At 48.4% G+C, this 24,553-nt stretch overlaps 1 protein-coding gene across 3 annotated transcripts in view; it reads left to right on the forward strand.

Annotated features, from left to right (window-relative positions):
• Positions 1-24,553, forward strand: part of cfap65 (cilia and flagella associated protein 65) — a 282,488-nt gene that overhangs the window by 235,599 nt on the left and 22,336 nt on the right. For all 3 annotated transcript variants that reach the window (XM_070875227.1, XM_070875229.1, XM_070875228.1), the window contains 2 exons: positions 3,022-3,156; positions 12,013-12,084. In XM_070875227.1, the coding sequence (XP_070731328.1) occupies positions 3,022-3,156; positions 12,013-12,084 (207 nt within the window). The remainder of the gene's footprint in view (positions 1-3,021; positions 3,157-12,012; positions 12,085-24,553) is intronic.

Consider the following 24,553-nt stretch of genomic DNA (forward strand, 5'->3'; position numbering starts at 1 on the left):
AATACAAGCCCAGTTGATCCAGTCTTTCTTGATATGTCAGTCCCGCCATCCCGGGAATCAGTCTGGAGAACTTTTGCTGCACTCCCTCAATAGCAAGAATGTCCTTCCTCAAGTTAAGAGACCAAAACTGTACACAATACTCCAGGTGTGGCCTCACCAAGGCCCTGTACAACTGTACTAACACCTCCCTGCCCCTGTACTCAAATCCCCTCGCTATGAAGGCCAACATGCCATTTGCTTTCTTAACCGCTTGGTGTACCTGCATGCCAACCTTCAATGACTGATGTACCATGACACCCAGGTCTCATTGCACCTCCCCTGTTCCTAATCTGTCACCATTCAAATAATAGTCTGTCTCTCTGTTTTTACCACCAAAGTGGATAACCTCACATTTATCCACATTATACTTCATCTGCCATGCATTTGCCCACTCACCTAACCTATCCAAGTCACTCTGCAGCCTCATAGCATCCTCCTCGCAGCTCACACTGCCACCCAACTTTGTGTCATCCGCAAATTTGGAGATACTACATTTAATCCCCTTGTCTAAATCATTAATGTACAATGTAAACAGCTGGAGCCCCAGCACAGAACCTTGCGGTACCCACTAGTCACTGCCTGCCATTTTGAAAAGTAGCCATTTACTCCTACTCTTTGCTCCCGCACCAACCGCCTCCCATCTCCCCAGCTCCCACTCCCAGTCCGGCTCTCTCTCGCACCCCCCACCACGCCTCCCCTCCCCCCGCTTCAGCTCCCGCTCCACCCCGGCTCTCTCCCCTCCACCCCTCCCCCTTCAGGTCCGGTCCGGTCCGCTCCCCCCCCCGCCCCTCCCACGTCTTCACCGGGGCCCGCACTCCCGGCATCTTGCTGGGGGCGGGCCCTGCCCGAAGTCTTCGGCCCGGCCCGTTCAGCCTTCCCCATCCCTCCCTCTCCTCTCGCCCCCCCCTCCCTCCCTCTCCTCTCCCCCCTCCCTCTCTCTCCTCTCCTCCCCCTCCCTCCGTCTCCCTCCCGCTCCTCTCCCCCCTCCCTCCCTCTCCTCTCCCCCCAACCCTCACTCTCCTCTCTTCCCCTCCCTCCCTCCCTCTCCTCTCTCCCCTCTCCCTCCCTCTCCCCCCCACCCCTCCCTCTCCTCTCCTCACCCTCCCTCCCTCTCCTCTCCCCCCTCCCTCCCTCTCCTCTCCCCCTCTCCTCTCCCCCCTCCCTCCCTCTCCTCTGCCCCCTCCCTCCCTCCCTCTCCTCTCCCCCCTCCCTCCCTCTCCTCTCCCCCCCCTCCCCCTCTCCTCTCCCCCCCTCCCTATCCTCTCTCTCCTCTCTCTCCCCTCTACCCCTCCCTCTCCTCTCTTCCCCCCCTCCCTCTCCTCTACCCCCTCCCTCCCCTCTTCCCCCCCTCCATCCCTCCCCTCTTCCCCCCCCCATCCCTCTCCTCTCCCCCCCCACTCCGTCCCTCTCCTCTCCCCACCTCCTTCTCCTCCCTCCTCTCTCTCACCCCCCTCCCCCCTTCCTCCCTCCCCCTCTCCTCCCTTCCTCCCCCCCTCGCTGTCAGAAACAGAGAGACACTGACAGATAGAGAGAGAGGGACACTGACAGAGACAGAGAGAGAGACACACTGAGGGGCGGTGGGGAGGGCCGTCCCAGCACACTGTTGGAGGGCTCCCGGTGAGTAGAAAAGTAATTTTTTATTTATTGATTTTTAAAAAATTTTAAATTAAAAAAAAAATTATTTTTGATTGATTTATTGGTTGATTTATTGATTTATTTATCATTTATTATTGATGATGGCTTTTTATTTGTCAAAGTGAAGTGTTTAATGTTTGTAAACTTCCCTTCCCCCCCTATCTCTCGTTCCCTAGGCCTGATTTATAAGTGCAGGCAAGATTTTTCTGAGCGTACAAAAATCTACACTTACTCCATTCTAAGTTAGTTTGGAGTAAGTATTCGCTGCCTAAACTTGCAAAACAGGCGTAAGTGGCCGGACACGCCCCCTTTTGAAAAAAAAATCGGTTCTAAAATGAAACTATTCTAACTCACGAGAACTGGAGCAAACTAAATGCCAAGAATTGTAATTCCTAAGATACTCCATTCTAAACTAGTTGCTCCAAAAAAATAGGAGCAACTCAGGCCGAAACTTGACCCCATATAAAATAGGTGCAGGAGTAGGCCATTCAGCCCTTCGAGCCTGCACCACCATTCAATAAGATCATGGCTGATCATTCCCTCAGTACCCCTTTCCTGCTTTCTCTCCATACCCCTTGATCCCTTTAGCCGTAAAGGCCATATCTAACTCCCTCTTGAAGATATCTAATGAACTGGCATCAACAACTCTCTGCGGTAGAGAATTCCACAGGTTAACAAGCCGTGGCGAGTTTTGCAATGCATCCCATGGATAGTACACACTGTAACCACAGTGTGTCGGTAGTAGAGGGCGCGGGTGTTTAAGATGGTGGATGGGCTTAAACATTGTGTACTTACATGAAACTTGAACATAAGAACATAAGAAATAGGAGCAGGATTAGGCCATATGGCCCCTCGAGCCTGCTCCACCATTTAATACGATCATGGCTGATCTAATCATGGACTCAGGTCCACCTCCCTGCCCGCTCCCCATAACCCCTTATTCCCTTATCGGTTAAGAAACTGTCTATTTCTGTCTTAAATTTATTCAATGTCCCGGCTTCCACAGCTCTCTGGCAGCGAATTCCACAGATTTACAACCCTCTGAGAGAAGAAATTCCTCCTCATCTCAGTTTTAAATGGGCAGCCCCTTATTCTAAGATTATGCCCCCTAGTTCTAGTCTCCCCCATCAGTGGAAACATCCTCTCTGCATCCACCTTGTCAAGCCCCCTCGTAATCTTATACGTTTCTAACATTCTCTTCAGATACTGACCGACGGGCCGTGCATTTCTGATTTGAGCAGATTCAGTCTCTCTGGAATCTTATTATTAGCAACTGGTAGGATTTGTTTGCATATTCCACTGGGGCATTCGGTAAATGATTTCCCCTCCACCCCCGTCTGTTTCCAGGCACCCAGAGTTCTGCGACCTCTTGGAATGGATTCTGGAGAACACGCTGCAGAACATAGTAATTGAAGCCAGTCGGGGGGAGGTGGTCCTGACTGCCAGGCCCAGGATCATCGCCCTGCCTCCTATGCTGTCCAGGTAAAGCTCAGCAAAAGGTCAGGGGGGTGAAAGTAACGGCGGAGATATTGCTTGCCGCGAACGCTGGCTCTGCGAGCCTCCGCGGTGTCCATGTTGTCATATTTCACACCAGCACACATTTGACAAAAGCCCTTTGGTGCTGGATTTTAGGCTTTTCCTGGTGTTTGGGCCGAAAACGGAAGCGGGGCGGGAAAGTTACCGGCCGGGAATAGTTTGCACTTTGGTGAGGAAGTTTAGCCGCCTGGGCCCTGCGTCAGGGGGCGCAGTGCGAGGGGAGGCGTTGTACACTTTCTGTGGCGCAAAAATGGGAAACTGGCCAACTAAAGTGCCGGGCCGTGAGCGCTCCGAGAGAGGCCTGGGGTGGGGAGAGGGGTGGGGAGGGGGAACCTTAAAAACAAAAACATTGCCCACACCACCACAACACAAATCGCTAAAAAAAAAATGAAAAGAACAAACACTCACACATACCTTCGGAGTACTTTACGTTCCTCACCGCTGCCGGCATGGCTGAACCGCACTGATCTGATTTCCCAGGCGGCCATTGCGGGCGCAGGGATCGGGCAAAAGTCCAAAGTACCGCCGGTGGCACATCGGGAGGCGCTGCACACACCGGGTGCAGCTCTTCCCGTCAACGCTGCTCAGCGCCGCCGCACAAACGGACCGGAGGATCGCGGCAGGGGCGCTGCAGACCTGAACGCCGCCTGCCAGCCCACTCCGGGGCCAAACCCTGAGCGCAACGGACCGGAAAATCCAGCCCGTTCAGGATGTGGCAGATGGAATATAATGTGGAGAAGTGTGAAGTTAGCCACTTTGGTCGGGAAAATAGAAAAGCAGAATAAATGGTGAGAGATTGGGAATTGTTTATAGCCAGAGGGACCTGGGGTGTCCTTGTACACGAGTCACAGAAAGTTTACATGCAGCAAGCAATTAGGAAAGCAAATGGTATGGCCTTTATTACAAAGGGATTACAGTATAAGAGTAAAGGGGGCCGAAATTGCCCCTCTCCTTAAGGCCTGTTACCACCGCAAATCGGCGGGGTGGAATGACCGCCGATTTTTCGTGGAATGGCTCCACCTAGCCCAATTGCCCTCCCGAGGTTTCCCGTGCGCACTGCCGATCTACGCTCCCCCCAACGGCGACATTCCCCTTGGAAAATCTTCGGTCCGCCCGGCGGTGCCAAAACAAGCTTTTTCCCAGTGGTCCAGTGAGGCTGTGGCCTTCTGCAATGGTGGTGTGGCTTCCCTTAAAGGGGAGGGCGCATTGCTGCTGTCGCCATTTTTTTTTTTGTCGGCCGACTGCCATGTCGGCCCAACAATTATGCCCCAGGGTTCGGCCGGGCCGCCAACGCACAGCCGGAACCAGGAGTCGAAATTCGGTCCCGCCGTTTTCGAGGCGGTGTCACCGCCTGAGTGCTGATTTTACCGGCAAGTATTAGGTGCAGTCTTGAACTGCCAAATTCAGTCTTTACGCCCAACGAGGAGAGAGCAGCGCTAAAAAGTTGGTGTTGCACACTCACCCTCGGGCGGGAGCTCAGGAGGCCGACTGAATTCCCCATCGGGAGGCTGCCGCCATGCTCGCCGGAAAACGGGAAGAAAGAAAAAAAACCTCAAACTTTTCCGACCGCACAAACTTCTCCACTGGTACAACTAACGATAAAAATAAAGAAGTAAATAAAGAAGATAACTGACCTTGCTCCCTGGGTGATTCCGCCCGAGTTCCGCTGTTTACTCACCACTTTTCCCAGGCTGCAAGAACGCCTGTCGGGAAGGCCGACGTTCAAACTGAATATCGCGAGAGCGGCCACAAGGGGGCATTGCATGCTGGATGACGTCACCATGCGTCACGAAAGGTGTACAGGGCCTCCCTTCGCACTGCGCCCCCCTGATGCAGGGCCCAAACGGCCAAATTTCTTCACCAAAGCGCAAACTATTCCCAGTTGGTAACAATTCAGAGATTATTATCTTTGAGGTTCTGCTTTTTAATTTGGACCCCAACTCCTCAAACTCTCAGCAGAACCTCATTCCTTGTTCTACCTTTGTCGTTGATTCCTACTTGGACCACGACAACTGGATCCTCCCCTTCCCACTCCAAGTTCTTCTCCAGCTGCGAGGAGATGTCTTTAACCCTGGCATCGGGCAGGCAACTCAGCCTTTGGATCTCCCAGTCACGGCTGCAGAGAACAGTATCTATCCCTCTGACTATACTGTCTCCGACCACAACTACATTCCCTTTCACTCCCCCCGCTTGAATGGCCTCCTACACCATGGTACCATGGTCAGCTTGCTCCAACACTGCACCTGGTGAGCCCTTACCTGCTTGAGTTGCAGTCACACCCTCCTGTCCCTGACCACGAACCAGACCAGTACCACTACCTAACTAACCTAAGGGGTGTGACTGCCTCCTGGATCGAATTGTCCAGGTAACTCTCCCCCTCCCTGATGCCCCACAATGTCTGCACCTCAGACTTCAGCTCAACAACTCGGAGCTGAAATTCCTCAAGCTGCAGGCACTTACCGCAAACGTGGTTGTCTGGGATTACAATGCTCTCTTCAAACTCCCACATACTGCAGTTGTGGCACACTACCTGCACTGCCATCCCATCCTGATACAGCACAGAAAGAGGCCATTTGGCCCATCTTGCTAGTGTCAGCTCTTTGGAAGAGCTATTTAATTAATCCCACTCCCCCACCCGTTCCCCATAGCCCTGCAAATTTTTCCATTTCAAGTATTTATCCAATTCCTTGTTGAAAATTATTATAGAATCTGCTTCCACCGCCCTTTCAGGCAGCGCGTTGCAGATCACAATAACTCGCTGCACAATTTTTTTTTCGCTTTCTTTTGCGAATTACCTTTAATCTGTGCCCTCTGCTTGCCGACCCTTCCGACACAGGAAATAGCGTCTTCTTATTCATGAGAATAACTGCAGCTTCTCCAGTCACTCCATGTAACTGAAGTCTTTCATCCCTGGTTCCATTCTAGTAAATCTCTTCTGCACCTTCTCTAAGGCCTTGACATCCTTCCTAAAGTGTGGTGCCCAGAACTGTCCACAATACTCCAGCTGTGTTGTATAACGGTTTATAAACCTTTATCATCATCATCATAGGCAGTCCCTCGGAATCGAGGAAGATTTGCTTCCACTCTTAGAATGAGTCCTTAGGTGGCTGAACAGTCCAACACAGGTGTTGAGGGAAAGGGTGGGTGGGTCAGGTTTGCCACACGCTCCTTCCGCTGCCTGCACTTGATTTCTGCATGCTCTCGGCAATGAGACTCGAGGCGCTCAGCACCCTCCCGGATGCACTTCTTCCACTTAGGGAGGTCTTTGGCTAGGGACTCCCAGGTGTCGGTGGGGATGTTGCACTTTATCAGGGAGGCTTTGAGGCTGTCCTTGTAACGTTTCCTCTGACGACCTTTGGCTCGTTTGCCGTGAAGGAGTTCCGAGTAGAGCGCTTGCTTTGGGAGTCTCGTGTCTGGCATGCGGACAATGTGGCCCCCAGTGGAGTTGATCAAGTGTGGTCAGTGCTTCAATGCTGGAGATGTTGGCTTAAACCTTAATAAGATCATGGTTGATCTTTGACCTCAACTCCATTTTTCCGCCCGATCTCACTATCCCTTGATTACAAAAATCTATCGATCCCAGCCTTGAACATACGCAGTGACTCAGCATCCACAGCCTTTTCAGGTCGAGAATCCCAAAGATTCACAACCTGTCAGCATCTGCCCTGCCAATTCCCCTCAGAATCTCATATTTTTCAATGAAATCAGCTCTCATTCTTCTAAACTCCAGAGAGTGTTGGCCCAATCTCCTCAATCTCTCCTCCTCTCATCCCAGGCTTTACCGCATTCCCGCCCAGGAGTTAAAATCAAATGTCTGCAGCAAACGCTTTTACTCCATCAGTGGCAGCCTCTCCTTCAATGCCTCGCCTCACCGCTCTCCCGAATCTCTCCGTCTCCCAGAATTTCCCAACACTGAAGTCAGTCGAAGTTCTCCAGGTAGATCTGGTAGACCTGTAAGGAAAGCCATTAGCTTGGATGGTGTGGAATCGGTATGGGTGGCGCTACGGAACACCAAAGGGCAGAAAACGCTAGTGGGAGTTGTGTACAGACCTCCAAACAGCAGTAGTGATGTTGTGGAGGGCATCAAACAGGAAATTAGGGGTGCATGCAATAAAGGTGCAGCAGTTATCATGGGTGACTTTAATATGCATATAGATTGGGCTAACCAAACTGGAAACAATACGGTGGAGGAGGATTTCCTGGAGTGCATAAGGGATGGTTTTCTAGACCAATATGTCGAGGAACCAACTAGGGTGTTGTGTAATGAGAGAGGATTAATCAGCAATCTCGTTGTGCGAGGCCCCTTGGGGAAGAGTGACCATAATATGGTGGAATTCTACATTAGGATGGAGAATGAAACAATTAATTCAGTGACCATGGTCCAGAACTTAAAGAAGGGTAACTTTGAAGGTATGAGACGTGAATTGGCTTGGATAAATTGGCGAATAATACTTAAGGAGTTGACAGTGGATGGGCAATAGCAGACATTTAGAGACCGCATGGATGAGCTACAACAATTGTACATTCCTGTCTGGCGTAAAAATAAAAAAGGGAAGGTGGCTCAACCGTGGCTATCAAGGGAAGTCAGGGATAGTATTAAAGCCAAGGAAGTGGCATACAAATTGGCCAGAAATAACAGGGAACCCGGGGACTGGGAGAAATTTAGAACTCAGCAGAGGAGGACAAAGGGTTTGATTAGGGCAGGGAGAATAGAGTACGAGAGGAAGCTTGCAGGGAACATTAAAATGGACTGCAAAAGCTTCGATAGATATGTAAAGAGAAAAAGGTTAGCAAAGACAAATGTAGGTCCCCTGCAGTCAGAATCAAGGGAAGTCATAACTGGGAACAAAGAAATGGCTGACCAATTGAACAAGTACTTTGGTTCGGTATTCACTAAGGCGGACACAAACAACCTTCCGGATATAAAAGGGGTCAGAGAGTCTAGTAAGAAGGAGGAACTGAGGGAAATCCTTATTAGTCGGGAAATTGTGTTGGGGAAATTGATGGGATTGAAGGCCGGTAAATCCCCAGGGCCTGATGGTCTGCATCCCAGAGTACTTAAGGAGGTGGCCTTGGAAATAGCGGATGCATTGACAGTCATTTTCCAACATTCCATAGACTCTGGATCAGTTCCTATGGAGTGGAGGGTAGCCAATGTAACCCCACTTTTTAAAAAAGGAGGGAGAGAGAAAACAGGGAATTATAGACCAGTCAGCCTGACCTCAGTTGTGGGTAAAATGATGGAACCAATTATTAAGGATGTCATAGCAGTGCATTTGGAAAGAGGTGACATGATAGGTCCGAGTCAGCATGGATTTGTGAAAGGGAAATCATGCTTGACAAATCTTCTGGAATTTTTGGAGGATGTTTCCAGTAGAGTGGACAAAGGAGAACCAGTTGATGTGGTGTATTTGGACTTTCAGAAGGCTTTCGACAAGGTCCCACACAAGAGATTAATATGCAAAGTTAAAGCACATGGGATTGGGGGTAGTGTGCTGACGTGGATTGAGAACTGGTTGCCAGACAGGAAGCAAAGAGTAGGAGTAAATGGGTACATTTCAGAATGGCAGGCAATGACTAGTGGGGTACCGCAAGGTTCTGTGCTGGGGCCCCAACTGTTTACATTGTACATTAATGATTTAGACAAGGGGATTAAATGTAGTATCTCCAAATTTGTGGATGACACTAAGTTTGGTGGCAGTGTGAGCTGCGAGGAGGATGCTATGAGGCTGCAGAGTGACTTGGATAGGTTAGGTGAGTGGGCAAATGCATGGCAGATGAAGTATAATGTGAATAAATGTGAGGTTATCCACTTTGGTGGTAAAAACAGGGAGACAGACTATTATCTGAATGGTGACAGATTAGGAAAAGGGGAGGTGCAACGAGACCTGGGTGTCATGGTAAATCAGTCATTGAAGGTTGGCATGCAGGTACAGCAGGCGGTTAAGAAATCAAATGGCATGTTGGCCTTCATAGCGAGGGGATTTGAGTACAGGGGCAGGGAGATGTTACTACAGTTGTACAGGGCCTTGGTGAGGCCACACCTGGAATATTGTGTATAGTTTTGGTCTCCTAACTTGAGGAAGGACATTCTTGCTATTGAGGGAGTGCAGCGAAGGTTCCCGGGATGGCGGGACTGACATATCAAGAAAGACTGGATCAACTGGGCTTGTATTCACTGGAGTTCAGAAGAATGAGAGGGGATCTCATAGAAACGTTTAAAATTCTGATGGGTTTAGACAGGTTAGATGCAGGAAGAATGTTCCCAATGTTGGAGAAGTCCAGAATCAGGAGTCACAGTCTAAGGATGAGGGGTAAGCCATTTAGGACCGAGATAAGGAGAAACTTCTTCACCCAGAGAGTGGTGAACCTGTGGAATTCTCTACCACAGAAAGTTGTTGAGGCCAATTCACTAAATATATTCAAAAAGGAGTTAGATGTAGTCCTTACTACTAGGGGGATCAAGGGGTATGACGAGAAAACAGGAATGGGGTACTGAAGTTGCATGTTCAGCCATGAACTCATTGAATGGCGGTGCAGGCTCGAAGGGCCGAATGGCCTACTCCTGCACCTATTTTCTATGTTTCTATCTGATCATAGACTGGGGATCAAACCCAAGTCAGACTTGGGCTCCAGGGGTACAATGGACTATTTGACCACAGCCCTCTGGAGCAGAGAATTCCAAAGATTCACAACTCAGAGTGAAGAAATTTCTCCTCATCTCAGTCTTAAATGGCCAACCCCTTATCCTGAGACTATGCTCCCTAGTTCTAGATTCTCCAGCCAGGGGAAACGGCCTCTCAGCATCTACCCTATCAAGCCATTTAAGAATTTTGTGTGTTTCAATGAGATCACCTCTGTAGCCCGTTAACATTTTGAAATGAGAGCCAGTTGTTAATAGCGACTAGAGAAGTGGGGACTCATTTCATGTGGATGCTCAGTCTTTGAGTATATTCAAGGCTGAAATCGATAGATTTTTGGACATAGAATCAAGAATAGGACAGCAAGGCAGAGTTGAGTTCGAAGATGTCATTGAATGGCGGAGCACGTTCGAGCGGCAGTATGACCTACTCCTGCTCCTATTCCTGATGTTCTTGCAACTAAACTTCGCTTTCGAGCGAGCTCTCGGTTGTGAGTGAAAGAAGGTCAAAATATTTTTATGGGTTAAAATAGAAATAAGGAGCTTCCCCTGATGGCTAAGTTGGTAGATGCTTGACCATGGCAGACGCGAAAGGTCGCAGGTACAATACCTGGTCTGTGTTGAGTTCGCTGATCGCGAATCAGGATAGCCCTGGGAGGACAGATGCACCAACGTTAGCGTCCTCGTCCAAGCCAACATCCCCAGCATTGAAGCACTGACCACACTGGATCAGCTCCGCTGGGCAGGCCACATTGTTCGCATGCCAGACACGAGAATCCCAAAGCAGGCGCTCTACTTGGAACTCGTCCACGGCACGCGAGCCGAAGGTGGGCAGCGGAAACGTTACAGGGTCACCCTCAAAACCTCCCTGATAAAGTGCGACATCCCCACTGACAACCTGGGAGTCCCTGGCCAAAGACTGCCCTAAGTGGAGGAAGTGCATCCGGGAGGGCGCTGAGCTCCTCGAGTCTCGTCGCCCAGAGCATGCAGAAAACAAGCGCAAGCAGCAGAAGGAGCGTGCGGCAAACCAGACTCCCCACCCACCAATTCCTTCAACCACTGTCTGCCCCACCTGTGACAGAGACTGTGGCTCTTGTATTGGACTGTACAGTCACCTAAGGACTCGTGCTAAGAGTGGAAGCAAGTTTTCCTTGGTTCCGAGGGACTGCCTGTGATGATGATGATGAATTGTGCTAAGAGGCCAGCAGCAAGATCGGGACCCGAGGCCAGTATACCCTGTGGTAACCAACCACCAAAGCACGAGTGGCTGGAGAGAGAGCGGAAAAGCGCAGCAGAGCCTGTGCATGGAGAGTAGAGTGCGGGAGCTGGAGCCGGGGGGGGCCCGGGGTACTGTGTCAGTATTCTATGGACAAATATGGAAAAACGGAGAGACTACCTGAGGTAGGGAGGGGGTTAATAGGAAAATGTGTGTCAGTGTTAGGCCCATACAGCAGAGCCTGGTCTCCAATCGTCTTTGATTCCCTTGCCTTGGGACCAAGACCTCGCTCCATCAAGCCCATGTGGTGGCTGGTGTACGACGGCCACCACACGTTAAAAGAATTCACGCACAGGCATCTTCCACCCTTTAGAAACATAGAAAATAGGTGCAGGAGTAGGCCATTCGGCCCTTCGAGCCTGCACCGCCATTCAATGAGTTCATGGCTGAACATGCAAACTTCAGTTACCCCATTCCTGCTTTCTCGCCATACCCCTTGATCCCCCTAGTAGTACGGACTACATCTAACTCCTTTTTGAATATATTTAGTGAATTGGCCTCAACAACTTTCTGTGGTAGAGAATTCCACAGGTTCACCACTCTCTGGGTGAAGAAGTTTCTCCTCATCTCGGTCCTAAATGGCTTACCCCTTATCCTTAGACTGTGACCTCTGGTTCTGGACTTCCCCAACATTGGGAACATTCTTCCTGCATCTAACCTGTCTAAACCCGTCAGAATTTTAAACATTTCTTTGAGATCCCCTCTCATAAAATGAAGTTTGGGACTTGGCCTGAATTGGTCTCATCAGTCACCTTAGAACTCATTTTAGTGTGGAAGCAAGTTATCCCTGACTCCGGGGGACTGCCTAAGTAGAGACTATTTGAGGAATAACCTGATATTTTACAAATGAAATTTGACAGTAATCTCTAGCTTTCTCTGAATTTAGAACTACTATCGACTCTATGAGTATCGAGGACTTTTCAGTGAGTAAGAGAGAATTGGACCTCGACATTCCTGAGTAAGTGACATTACTTTGCAAGTAGCATATTTGTAGATTTCACAAGATGTATGTTATTTTGTGCAAATGATTTTTTCATCGAATCGCAGACATTGCAACGCAGAAGGAGGAGGCCACTTGGCCCATCACGCCTGAGCTGGTGCTAGCTCTTCAAGTGGAGCTAATCCCATGAGTGTCGGGCATCAGCCATACAATGCTGCTGGGAATGGTGTCGCATTTGCTTCTTGCATGGCAGGGTTGTGATTGCGTCTGCTGGAGCACTTGCTTCTGCGACTCCCTCAATTCCACCCTGGCTTCCACCAACCCCCCGCCACCTTGCTCTCAGGCAGTCCCGCTGGCTGCTGACGATGATTAACCCTTTGCACTCCCCTCCACAGATTCTGACCTCACTTAACGCATCAATTATTCAGCAAATGCAATGCAGAATTCCACAAGTGCTTGATTTACACAGCAAGGATTCACTTCACTCAGTTATGCTTCGTTAGTAGAATGCTTAAGTTATGCTGTTAAAAGGTGAATCCCAGCCTAATGTTAATGTTAAAATCTCGGAGGGGAGAGGTGGGGGGTGCGGGGGGGGGGTACGGACTCAGATCGCGGCCACGAGCCCCCAATAAATGTATGAACACTGGGATCGATACCTCGACAAATATGTGCCAAGGCACCAGAAGAATCCTTAACCACCCCCTCCCCCCCCCACCTCACTTCACTCCGCATTAAGAAACAGTCTGGGTTTTACCACCCAGTTCCGTCTACGAGAGAGTGATGTCTACAGAAAATGCTGGAAATCTCAGCAGGTCAGGCAGCATCTGTGGAGAGAAGCAGAGTTAACGTTTCGGGTCGGTGACTCTCCAGCATCCGCAGTATTTTGCTTTTGTGTTTGTATGAATGATGTCTATGTCGGCTCGCTGAACTGATTTACACCACCTCGTTTAAATTGAATGCGAGTTCACTTTGCCAACCCTCATTTAGGATACGTACGAGCTACTAAGTGAATGAATCAACCCTTTCCCTTACCAGAACATCTAAGCAGTCAAGACAGAAAATCATGCACTAATAATTATTTATTGACTTCAAAACCACGATTACGACTACTTAAATTAAAACATTGAGCATACAATTGATTAATAGATATAAGTAGTTTTAGACAGGGTTAACTAGAAGATTGAATAACAAAAATTTAATGGACAGAATCCCTTAACAAAGTACACAACAGACTGTAAAGGCAATTCAGTGTAACAGTGTAATTCAGCATTAACTGGATCGCTGTTAGATTATTGTTCAGATCAGTGCCTGCGACTGATATAAATTGGTGAGATTAATCCAGGATTACATTTCTTGGACAGCTGACAAATTGACAGCATTGCATAGCCAGTCTACTGACTAGATTAGGGTCTTGCATGCTGGTAGATAGCAACGTTTTCAGAGCTTTTACGACCTTGCCCTTATGAGTGGTGTGGTCGAGTTGATTCTCGTCCTCCCCTGGGATGGTGGTGTTAGCTTCTGGAACGTTGAGTTGATGAACCCCTTTGCGGACGGTGGTTATCTGTTCCACTCACATCCTATGTTCTGGCTGACTCCACCTTGCGCACAAGTGACCATATCTGCTAGCTGGCATAACTTTCGCCTGCCTTGATCTCAAGGCGCTTAAGTGACACACTTGTCTCTGCCTCTGACTGGCTGTGTAGCCCTGCAGTCTGATTTCTGTAACCTCTTGCTCTCTGTCCTGAGTATGATTTGTGCTTGTGTGAAAGTACCCTTTCACACCTATTGGGTAAATATCACTACAGAATTGGATAAAGAGAACCTTCTACAAAGAGAAACACCTAACGAGAACAAAGAGAATCTGATGAGAGGTGTGGTACGTGCCCCTTTCGTTCGATTGACCAATTGGAGTGACACATGTGTCCAAAAGGTTCACCTATTTACTAGTGTCAATCATTTCTACAGTCATGTAAAGGTTCTGCAAGATGTGAAAAGTTGGCGTACCAAGAACTACATTTTACTTCCCTAACTTCCAATCTTTTATCAAAGCTCCTACACGGGAGCAGATAAGGCGTGACATATTTATGTTCCACTAACAGGCTATTCCTTGGCACAGTCCTCAATGTTAGCGGTCTTATCACTGACGAGGAATATCCTCTTTAAACAAGCATCTTTGGCTTGTTTTCCCAGCCATTTTCCAGCATTCAGCTTCACCATCACTAGACCGCCGTCTTCCACCTCCGTAACAAATTACGTCTCCGACCATGCTTTAGCTCATCCAAGGCCTTTGTCGCCTCTGGACCTGACTATTCCAATGTTCTCCTGGCCAGCCTCTCAGCTTCCACCCTCCATAAACTTGAGCTCCTCCAAACCTCTGCTGCTCATACCCTGACTCGTACCAAGTCCCGTTCGCCCATTTCCCCCCTATACTCGCTGACCTACATCGGTTTCTGGACCGACAACGCCTCAGTTTTAAAATTCTCATCCTTGTTTTCAAATCACTCAATGGCTTCAACCCTCCTTATCTAAGTAACCTATTCCAGCGCTACAACCCTCCGAGATCTCTGCACTCCTCCAGTTCAGGCCTCTTGCCCATCCCCGATTTTCATCGCTCCACCATTGGCGGCAGTGCCTTCAGCTACCCGGGTCCTAAGCTCTGCAATTCCTCCCTGAACCTCTCCGCCTCTCTACCTCTCTCTCTCTTCCTTTAAGACGCTTCTTAAAGCCTACCTCTTTGACCAAACTGTTGGTCACCTTTCCTAATATCTCCTTATTGGCAAATTTTGTGTCAAATGTTGTTTGATAATGCTTCTTTGAAGGACCTTGGAAAGTTGTTGTTAACTGCTGATTCCATATTGTGTAGCCACTTTTACTGGCGTTCTATTGGAGTACGGAATTCAAGCAGTTGACAGGACACTTTCCCTACAGTGGTAAGCTTGTGACCAACATGGAAAAACTGATTTATGAGGCTGGATATTTATGAGGAGCGTGCGGCGGAGGGTGAAAACTGCCGTGGATGGTGTTGAGGCCGGGGATGCAGATCTGGCTGACGAAATTAATGGCAGGACCTCATTATAATTTTTTCCTTCCGTTTCCCGTCCGGCAGCCGGCCAAATTGACAGGCTTGGCTGGCTGCCTGGCAGGAAAACCGACATCAGGAGGTAGCAGCCGAGGACCCTTGGGGGACGGTCCACAGCGACCGGGAAGGGGGAAGGCCAGAGATCGGGGCTTGGGGTAGCAGAGGGGCACAAAAGAGAGAGGCAATCAGGAAACGGTGAGGTTGGAGATCATGGACTGGTGGTGGCCAGGCGGGGGCGGGGGGAGGGGGCAGGGGGGGAAGGCCAGAGATTCCGGAGATGAGGGGGTTGACTTATGAGGAAAGATTGAGTAAGTTGGGCCTCTACTCATTGGAATTCGGAAGAATGAGAGGTGATCTTATCGAAACATATAAGATTATGAGGGGGCTTGACAAAGTGGATGCAGAGAAGATGTTTCCAATAATAGGGAAGACGAGAACGAGGGGGCATGATCTTAGAATAAGGGGCCACCCATTTAAAACTGAGATGAGGAGAAATTTCTTCTTGTGAATCTGTGGAATTCGTTGCCTCAGAGAGCTGTAGAAACTGGGTCATTGAGTAGATTTAAGACAGAGATAGTTTCTTAACCAATAAGGGAATAAGGGGTTAAGGGGTTATGGGGAGCGGGCAGGGAAGTGGACCTGAGTCCATGATCGGATCAGCCATGATCGTATTGAATGGCGGTGTAGGCTCAAGGGGCTGTATGGCCCACTCCTGTTCCTACTTCTTATGTTCTTATAGATCGGGGCTTGTGGTGGGGGAGAGGAAGCGAGAAGCAATCAGGAGGGAGGAAGGCCAGAGATCATGGACTGATGGAGGGACGGGTGGGTGGGAGAGGGAGAGTGGGGATGGCTGGAGATTGTGGGCTGCGGGGGCTGGGGGTGTGAGGGTGGTGGTCGGCTGGAGCTGCCTTTAGTGATGGAGGTGGAGGTCTGCCATCGCAGCAGGGGGTAGAGAGAAGCCATGATCGGCAGAGGGGAGGCCGACGGCTACCTTGAGTTGCCAAAGTGGGGACTCTTGTGCCCCTTCTGCCCCACAAGGAGTGCTCTTAAGAGGGCACTCCCTTTCACTGCCGGGATTCCCGAGCCCTGCGAAACACACGTGCCAAATGTGAAATTTTGGAATACCGTGAAAGTAGACCGGTAACGGTGGTCTTCCTCAACATGATGACCTTAAAAGTTTACAGCTGAACAAACAATTAGCATCAATTTCCATACAACCAATAACCTGATATTTTAAAAATATATTCCCAATTTTCTCCCCTGCAGGAGTGGTTCATTTGCTGGGGGACAGTTGACTGTCACGCTGTCGGGACATTGAATAAATTTAAGACAGAGAAAGACAGCTTCTTAACCAAAAAGGGATTATGGGGTTATGGGGACCGGGCAGGGAAGTGGACATAAGTCCATGATCAGATCAGCCCTGATCTTATTGAATGGCGGAGCAGGCTCAAGGGGCCATATGGCCTACTCCTGCTCCTATTTCTTAGGTACTTCAGGACTCCCCGTGACATAAGAACATATTAAGTTAATTTAAGGGTTACGTCATGGCAGGAGAGCCCAGATCCGTGTCATGCTCCTCCTGTGCTATGTGGAAATCAGAGACGCTTCCAGTGTCCCTGACTACTATGTGTGCAGAAAGTGTGTCCAGCTGCAGCTTCTGACAGACTGCATTGCGGCACTGGAGCTGCACATGTATTCACTGTGGAGCATCCGCGATGCAGAGGATGTCGTGAATAGCATGTTTAGTGAGTTGGTCACACCGCAGGTAAAAGTTACACAGGCAGGTAGGGAATGGGTAACTAGCAGGAAGAGCAGTGGAAGGAAGGTAGTGCAGTGGTCCCCTGCGGTCATCTCCCTCCAAAACAGATATACCGTTTTGGGTACTGTTGGGGGAGATGGCCCATCAGGGGAAGGCAGCAGCAGCCAAGTTCATGGCACCATGAGTGGCTCTGCTGCACAGAAGGGCAGGAAAAAGAGTGGGAGAGCTATAGTGGTAGGGGATTCTATTGTAAGGGGAATAGATAGGCATTTCTGCGGCCGCAATCGAGACTCCAGGATGGTATGTTGCCTCCCTAGTGCAAGGGTCAAGAATGTCTCGGAGCGGCTGCAGAGCATTCTGGAGGGGGAGGGTGAACTGTCAGTTGTCGTGGTGCATATAGGTACAAATGATATAGGTAAAAAATGAGATGAGGTCCTACAAGCTGAATTTAGGGAGCTAGGAGTTAAATTAAAAAGTAGGACCTCAAAGGTAGTAATCTCAGGATTGCTACCGGTGCCATGTGCTAGTCAGAGTAGAAATAGCAGGATAGTTAAGATGAATACGTGGCTTGAGGAATGGTGCAAGAGGGAGGGATTTAAATTCATGGGACATTGGAACCGGTTCTGGGGGAGGTGGGACCTGTACAAACCGGACGGTCTGCACCTGGGCAGGACTGGAACCGATGTTCTAGGGGGAGTGTTTGCTCGTGCTGTTGGGGAGGGTTTAAACTAATATGGCAGGAGGTTGGAAATCTATGCAAGGAGACAGAGGGAAGTAGAATGGGAGCAGAAGCAAAAGGTAGAAAGGAGATCAGGAAAAGTGGAGGGCAGAGAAATCAAAGGCAAAAATCAAAAAGGGCCACATTACAACATAATTCTCAAAGGACAAAGAGTGTTAAAAAAACAAGCCTGAAGGCTCTGTGTCTCAATGAGAGGAGCATTCGTAATAAGATGGATGAATTAACTGCGCAGATAGCTGTTAACGGATATGATGTAATTGGAATTACGGAGACGTGGCTCCAGGATGACCAAGGCTGGGAACTCAACATCCAGGGGTATTCAATATTTAGGAAGGATAGACAGAAAGAAAAGGGAGGTAGGGTAGCGTTGCTGGTTAAAGAGGAGATTAATGCAATAGTAAGCAAGGACATTAGCTTGGATGATGTGGGATCTATATGGGTAGAGCTGCGGAACACCAAAGGGCAGAAAACGCTGGTGGGAGTTGTACAGGCCACCAAACAGTAGTGGTGAGGTTGGGGATGGCATCAAACAAGAAATTAGGGATGGGTGCAATAAAGGTACAGCAGTTATCATGGGCGACTTTAATCTACATATAGATTGGGCTAACCAAACTGGTAGCAATGTGGTGGAGGAGGATTTCCTGGAGTGTATAAGGGATGGTTTTCTAGACCAATATGTCGAGGAACCAACTCGAGAGCTGGCCATCCTAGACTGGGTGTTGTGTAATGAGAGGGGATTAATTAGCAATCTTGTTGTCCAAGGTCCCTTGGGGAAGAAAGACTATAATATGGTAGAATTATTCATTAAGGTAGAGAGTGACACAGTTAATTCAGAGACTAGGGTCCTGAACTTAAAGAAAGGTAACTTCGATGGCATGAGACGTGAATTGGCTAGAATAGACTGGCGAATGATACTTAAAGTGTTGACGGTGGATAGGCAATGGCAGACATTTAAAGATCACATGGATGAACTTCAACAATTATACATCCCTGCCTGGTGTAAAAATAAAACAGGAAAGGTGGCTCAACCGTGGCTAACAAAGGAAATTAAGGATAGTGTTAAATCCAAGGAAGAGGCATATAAATTGGCCAGAAAAAGGAGCAAACTTGAGGACTGGAAGAAATTTAGAATTCAGCAGAGGAGGACAAAAGGTTTAATTAGGAGGGGGAAAATAGAGTATGAAAGTAAACTTGCAGGGAACATAAAAACTGACTGCAAAAGCTTCTATAGATATGTGAAGAGAAAAAGATGAGAGTAGGTCCCTTGCAGTCAGAATCAGGTGAATTTATAATGGGGAACAAAGAAATGGCAGACCAATTGAATAAATACTTTGGTTCTGTCTTCACTAAGGAAGACACAAATAACCTTTCGGAATTACTAGGGGACCAAGGGTCTAGCGAGGAGGAGGAACTAAAGGAAATCCTTATTAGCCAGGAAATTGTGTTTGGGAAATTGATGGGAGTGAATTCCGATAAATTCCCAGGGCCTGATAGTCTGCATCCCAGAGTACTTAAGGAAGTGGCCCTAGAAATAGTGGATGCATTGGTGGTAATTTTCCAACATTCTATAGACTTTGGATCAGTTCCTATGGATTGAAGGGTAGCTAATGTAACCCCACTTTTTAAAAAAGGAGCAAGAGAGAAAACAGGGAATTATAGACTGGTTAGCCTGACATCGGTAGTGGGGAAAATGTTGGAATCAATCATTAAAGATGTCATAGCAGCGCATTTGGAAAGCAGTGACAGGATCGGTCCAAGTCAGCATGGATTTATGAAAGGGATTTATGACTGATGTACCATGGCACCCAGGTCTCGTTGCACTTCTCCTCTTCCTACTCTGTCACCATTCAGATAATATTCCTCCTTCCTGTTTTTACCACCATAGTGGATAACCTCACATTTATCCACATTATATGGATTTATGCTTGACAAATCTTCTGGAATGTTTTGAGGATGTAACTAGTAGAGTGGACAAGGGAGAAGCAGTGGATGTGGTGTATTTAGACTTTCAAAAGGCTTTTGACAAGGTCCCATACAAGAGATTAGTGTGCAAGCTTAAAGCACATTATATTGGGGGTAATGTATTGACATGGTTGGAGAACTGGTTGAAGCAAAGAGTAGGAATAAACGGGTCCTTTTCAGAATGGCAGGCAGTGACTAGTGGGGTACCGCAAGGTTCATTGCTGGGACCCCATTTACTTACAATGTACATTAATGATTTAGACGAAGGAATTGAATATAATATCTCCAAGTTTGCAGATGACACTAAGCTGGGTGGTGGTGTGAGCTGTGAGGAGGATGCTAAGATGCTGCAGCATGACTTGGACAGGTTAGGTGAGTGGGCAAATGCATGGCAGATGCAGTATAATGTGGATAAATGTGAGGTTATCCACTATGGTGGTAAAAACAGGAAGGAGAGGAATATTATCTGAATGGTGACAGATTAGGAAGAGGGGAGATGCAACGAGACCTGGGTGTCATGGTACATCAGTCATTGAAAGTTGGCATGCAGGTACAGCAGGCGGTGAAGAAGGCAAATGGCATGTTGGCCTTCATAGCGAGAGGATTTGAGTATCGGAGCAGGGAGGTCTTATTGCAGTTGTACAGGGCCTTCGTGAGGCCACACCTTGAATATTGTGTACAGTTTTGGTCTCCTATTCTGAGGAATTCTTGCTATTGAGGGCGTGCAGCGAAGGTTCACCAGACTGATTCCCGGGATGGCAGGACTGACATATGAAGAAAGATTGGATCGACTAGGCTTATATTCGCTGGACTTTAGAAGAATGAGAGGGGATCTCATAGAAACGTATAAAATTCTGACGGGACTGGACAGGTTAGATGCAGGAAGTATGTTCCCAATGTTGGGGATGTCCAGAACCAGGGGTCACAGTCTAAGGATAAGGGGTAAGCCATTTAAGACCGAGATGAGGAGAAACTTCTTCACTCAGAGAATTGTGAACCTCTGGAATTCTCTACCACAGAAAGTTGTTGAGGCCAGTCCGTTAGATATATTCAAAAGGGAGTGAGATGTGGTCTTTACAGCTAAAGGGATCAAGGGGTATGAAGAGAAAGCAGGAATGGGGTACTAAAGTTGCATGATCGGCCATGATCATATTGAATGGTGGTGCAGGCTCGAAGGGCCGAATGACCTACTCCTGCACCTATTTTTTATGTTTCTATATCAGCACTGACTAAAGCAATGAATGTCGGTAGGAAACCTATTTATTCTGCCATTGACAAGCCTCCACTTTCATCGCCTTGCTCCTTCGCTCTGGAATCCCTCCCTGTTACCTCCTGCCTCCCCAAAATCTTTCTGGCAAATCTCCTTCTGCCCAAAATCTATGCCTTCTATCTCCTTCCCTTCCACCTATCTTTTAAAATCTTTTTTTTTTTAACCCTGCCCCATTCCACCTCTTTGGTTTTCCTCCCCGCTCAGTTCCTGTTTCATTCCCTGATCCGCAAAGCATCTTTGAGGCACACGACATAGATGGCAGGTTGCTACTTCTTGCAATCTGAGCCTGACGTCCACATTTCCAAAGCATGATTCCCCAAAAAGTGACCAGACTGGTGTAGGATCATTTGTTTTTACTCTCTTAACTCTTGAGCAGAAGTGAGGCCAACCCAGACTTTAAACTTTTCTACCGAACGGCTCTATCACCATGTAAACAGCACAGGTTTACAGATAGGGCTGTGCACAGCCTTTAAATCAATGACGCAATTCAAAACTCAGAAGCGCTCGATTCTTTTGCCCAGTAAACACTGAGCGGTTAATTCTCCTGCGTGGCAGGAGGTTAATGATCCACCCACTTCCTGTGTTGCCTTCTCCTGGTCTAACCGTGTACTGAGTCAGTCCCACGGACTGTCTCTTGTTCTTGCTGACAATCGTAACCTCTCTCGGAAATTTCCCAGTCTCTCGCGCCCGCGGCTACACAGCCCGATGCTACCAAACAGCACCTGGTGTTTACGACAGTTTCTCAAGGCCTCCTGATCTGTAACCCTCCAGAAGGCCTTCCCCAACCCTTTGGTCAAGCTTCCAAGCATGCCCCCTTGAACAGTCAACTTAATATTCTTTTAACCAAACTTTGCTCCTTTTATAGCAGGTATCCTTCCAAAAGTCCAAAAATCCTTCACTGGGAAACCTGACAAGATATTTATTCTTCCATTTTTTTTTCTGCCCAGGAACGCTAAGATCAATTGGACTTCTCTAACTGCTGCACCATTAACCATAGACCAAGCATAGACTTGAGCTCTGTGCCTTAGTCCTATAATAAGCTATCTGAGGGATAACCTGATATATTTTAATCAGATTTGACAGTAATCTTTAGCTTTCTCTGAATTTAGTACACAAGAGCATGACAGTAACAGGCAAGAGATTTCAGACAGTAAGATCGAATTGGACCCCATCAGGCTACAGTAAGTGAAGTTACTTCACAAGTAACTTATCTCCAGCATTTACAATCTCCTGTAAGATGTATAGCATTTGTACAACCGATAGCTCATAAAATCACCACAACTCAGAAGGAGGCTATTTGACCCCACTCCCATGTAGCTCTTCAACTCTAGTTGCCCACTCTAATCCCACAGGTCTCGGGCATTAACCACACAATGCTGCCAGGATGTGTTTGTGTATGCACAAGTTCCAGGGGGAACGGTAGCACAGTAGTTATATTACTGGATTCATAATTTGGAGACCAGGACTCTGGAGACATGAGTTCAAATCCCGCGGAGGAATTTAAATTTAGTTAATTAAATAATTTTGGAATAAAAAGCTTCTATCAGTAATGATGACCATGAAACTACCAGAAAAACCCTGAACCTTTAGGGAAGGAAATCTGCCGCCCTTACCCGGTCTGGCCTATATGTGACTCCAGACCCACAGCAATGTGGTTGACTCTTAACTGCCCTCTGAAATGGCCCAGCGAGACACTGAAGGGGTTATTAGGGATAGGCAATAAATACCGGCCAAGCCAGCAATGCCCACATCCCATGAATTAATTAAAAAAAAAAGATACAGGGCTAGATTTTCCTATCATTTCGCGGCGATTTTCTCGTCAGTACAGCTGTTTTTCCGCCCGGCGAAAGTTTCCCCTTAAGTTTTTTCAACGGTATGGCGCACATTTGAAGTCGCCCGCCGGGACCAAACCGCCCACATGCAACGCCGAGAAAAATCGCCAGGGCGTAAGTTTGGCCTCAACCACTGACGTCCAGATCGTCGAGGGAACCGCCCTGTTTAAGCAGCTTTTACAGGTGAGTACTCTGCAAAGAAAGGTAAGTTAAAGGTTCTTTATTTGTTTTTAAATTTTAAAACGGCGATTAGGTATAAAAGTGTCTTGGGAATGCTTTTTTTACATTTTTATTTTTTATTTTATTGAAATTTTTTTTTAAAGATTTCCCCCCCCCTCCCGAGGCCCAACCGCAGCCTCGGGCTAAATTTTAAATACTTACCGTCTGTTCCGGTAACGACCGCCCATGTTACTAAGTTTCTGAGAAAACTGCCGACAATGAGTGTGCAATGTCCATTTTCTCGCCGGGCGATTAGTTTTAATTACTTTAAACATAAAAATGGAAATTCTCGCCAGCGTTACTCACCAAACATTAGTGGCTCTTCTCAGCGGGCAATCGGGCGTTGAGTGACTCATAGCCCACAGTCCTTGAGTACCCAGCGTCAGAATAGCAAGCAATGCCAGGTTTCCCAGCTGTTCTACCGGAATTACCAGCAAAACACTTCTCAGGGAAGAGACTGAGTTACAACCGGAAAAAAAAAATGTAAAAAAACTCCAGCGGGCGGTAATTTAGCTGCTAAAGAGCCTCTGAGGTGGCCAAGATGGGGTCTTGAGCTGCAGCACTGGGTTAGCTAGCCTTTAGTGCAAGACGCCACCTTAGTAAAGGAGTTGAAGTGCACGCTGGGAACGGCCGCCCCGAGGATGATTAAGCCTCTGACTAGCAATTGGCTCCGAACGCTCTCGCAGCACTTAGCTGGCTAGCGCTGCAATTAGCCACCTCTCCTAACAGCGACCAGCTGAACAGGAGTAAAGATGTCGATGGCTAGGATTGTGAGCGCTACTTAAAGCCATGCTCAGCTGTCAATGTTCACTGGCAGATAGCGATCGACTTGACTACACTGCGTTTCGCACATTTGTCTCAGCTCGCGCTGGAAGCTGCAGTGGCATGCTCCAGCTCTTTTTATAGCCCCGACCTGCGGAGATGTTCTCTCGCAGATGCAGAGCGCAAGGGAAAGGCCGCGTTTGGAGCGTGGGCAGGAGCATCAGCGGCGCCCTGGTACAGCAGAGGAGCGGGCTGGTTGTGGCGGACTTGCGACGAGTGATTGGGGCGGAAGAGTGATGAGGGATTGTGGCTGAGATTTGATGGGTGATCGTGACGGAGGTTCGGCGAATGTTTGGTGCGGAGGGAGATCGGGGCGGAGGTGCGGCGAGAGTTTTTGTGGCGGAGGAGCGGTGAGGGATCGTGACGGAGGTGTGGCGAATGTTTGTGGCGGAGGAGTGCCGAGAGATCGTGGCGGAAGTGCGGTGAATGAAGGTACGGGGCCCAGAAGAGCCGAGGGCCCACGGGCCAGCCCACACTGCGATGTGTGTGCACATTAGGTCCATGCAGCAGTGCAGGTCTCCAGTCGTCCTGGTTAACCCATGCCACTGGATAAAGGCCTAGCTCTGTCAAGTCCGTGTGGTGGCTGATGTGCAACGGTCACCACACGTTACAAAAATCTGCGCACAGACATCTTCCACCCCCAGACTGGAACATCGGGTCCTTCATTGAAACATCTGTAAACTCATGTGGAAACAAGTCATCCTCGTTCGAGGGACCGCCTATGATGACACTGCGTTTGAAGAGGACTTTTGTTACACGCCGGGAGACTTTCTGGGACACTTTTTCAAGACTTCACCAACACTCT

Source organism: Pristiophorus japonicus, chromosome 3 (genome assembly GCF_044704955.1).
Source record: "Pristiophorus japonicus isolate sPriJap1 chromosome 3, sPriJap1.hap1, whole genome shotgun sequence".
NCBI lineage: Eukaryota > Metazoa > Chordata > Chondrichthyes > Pristiophoridae > Pristiophorus > Pristiophorus japonicus.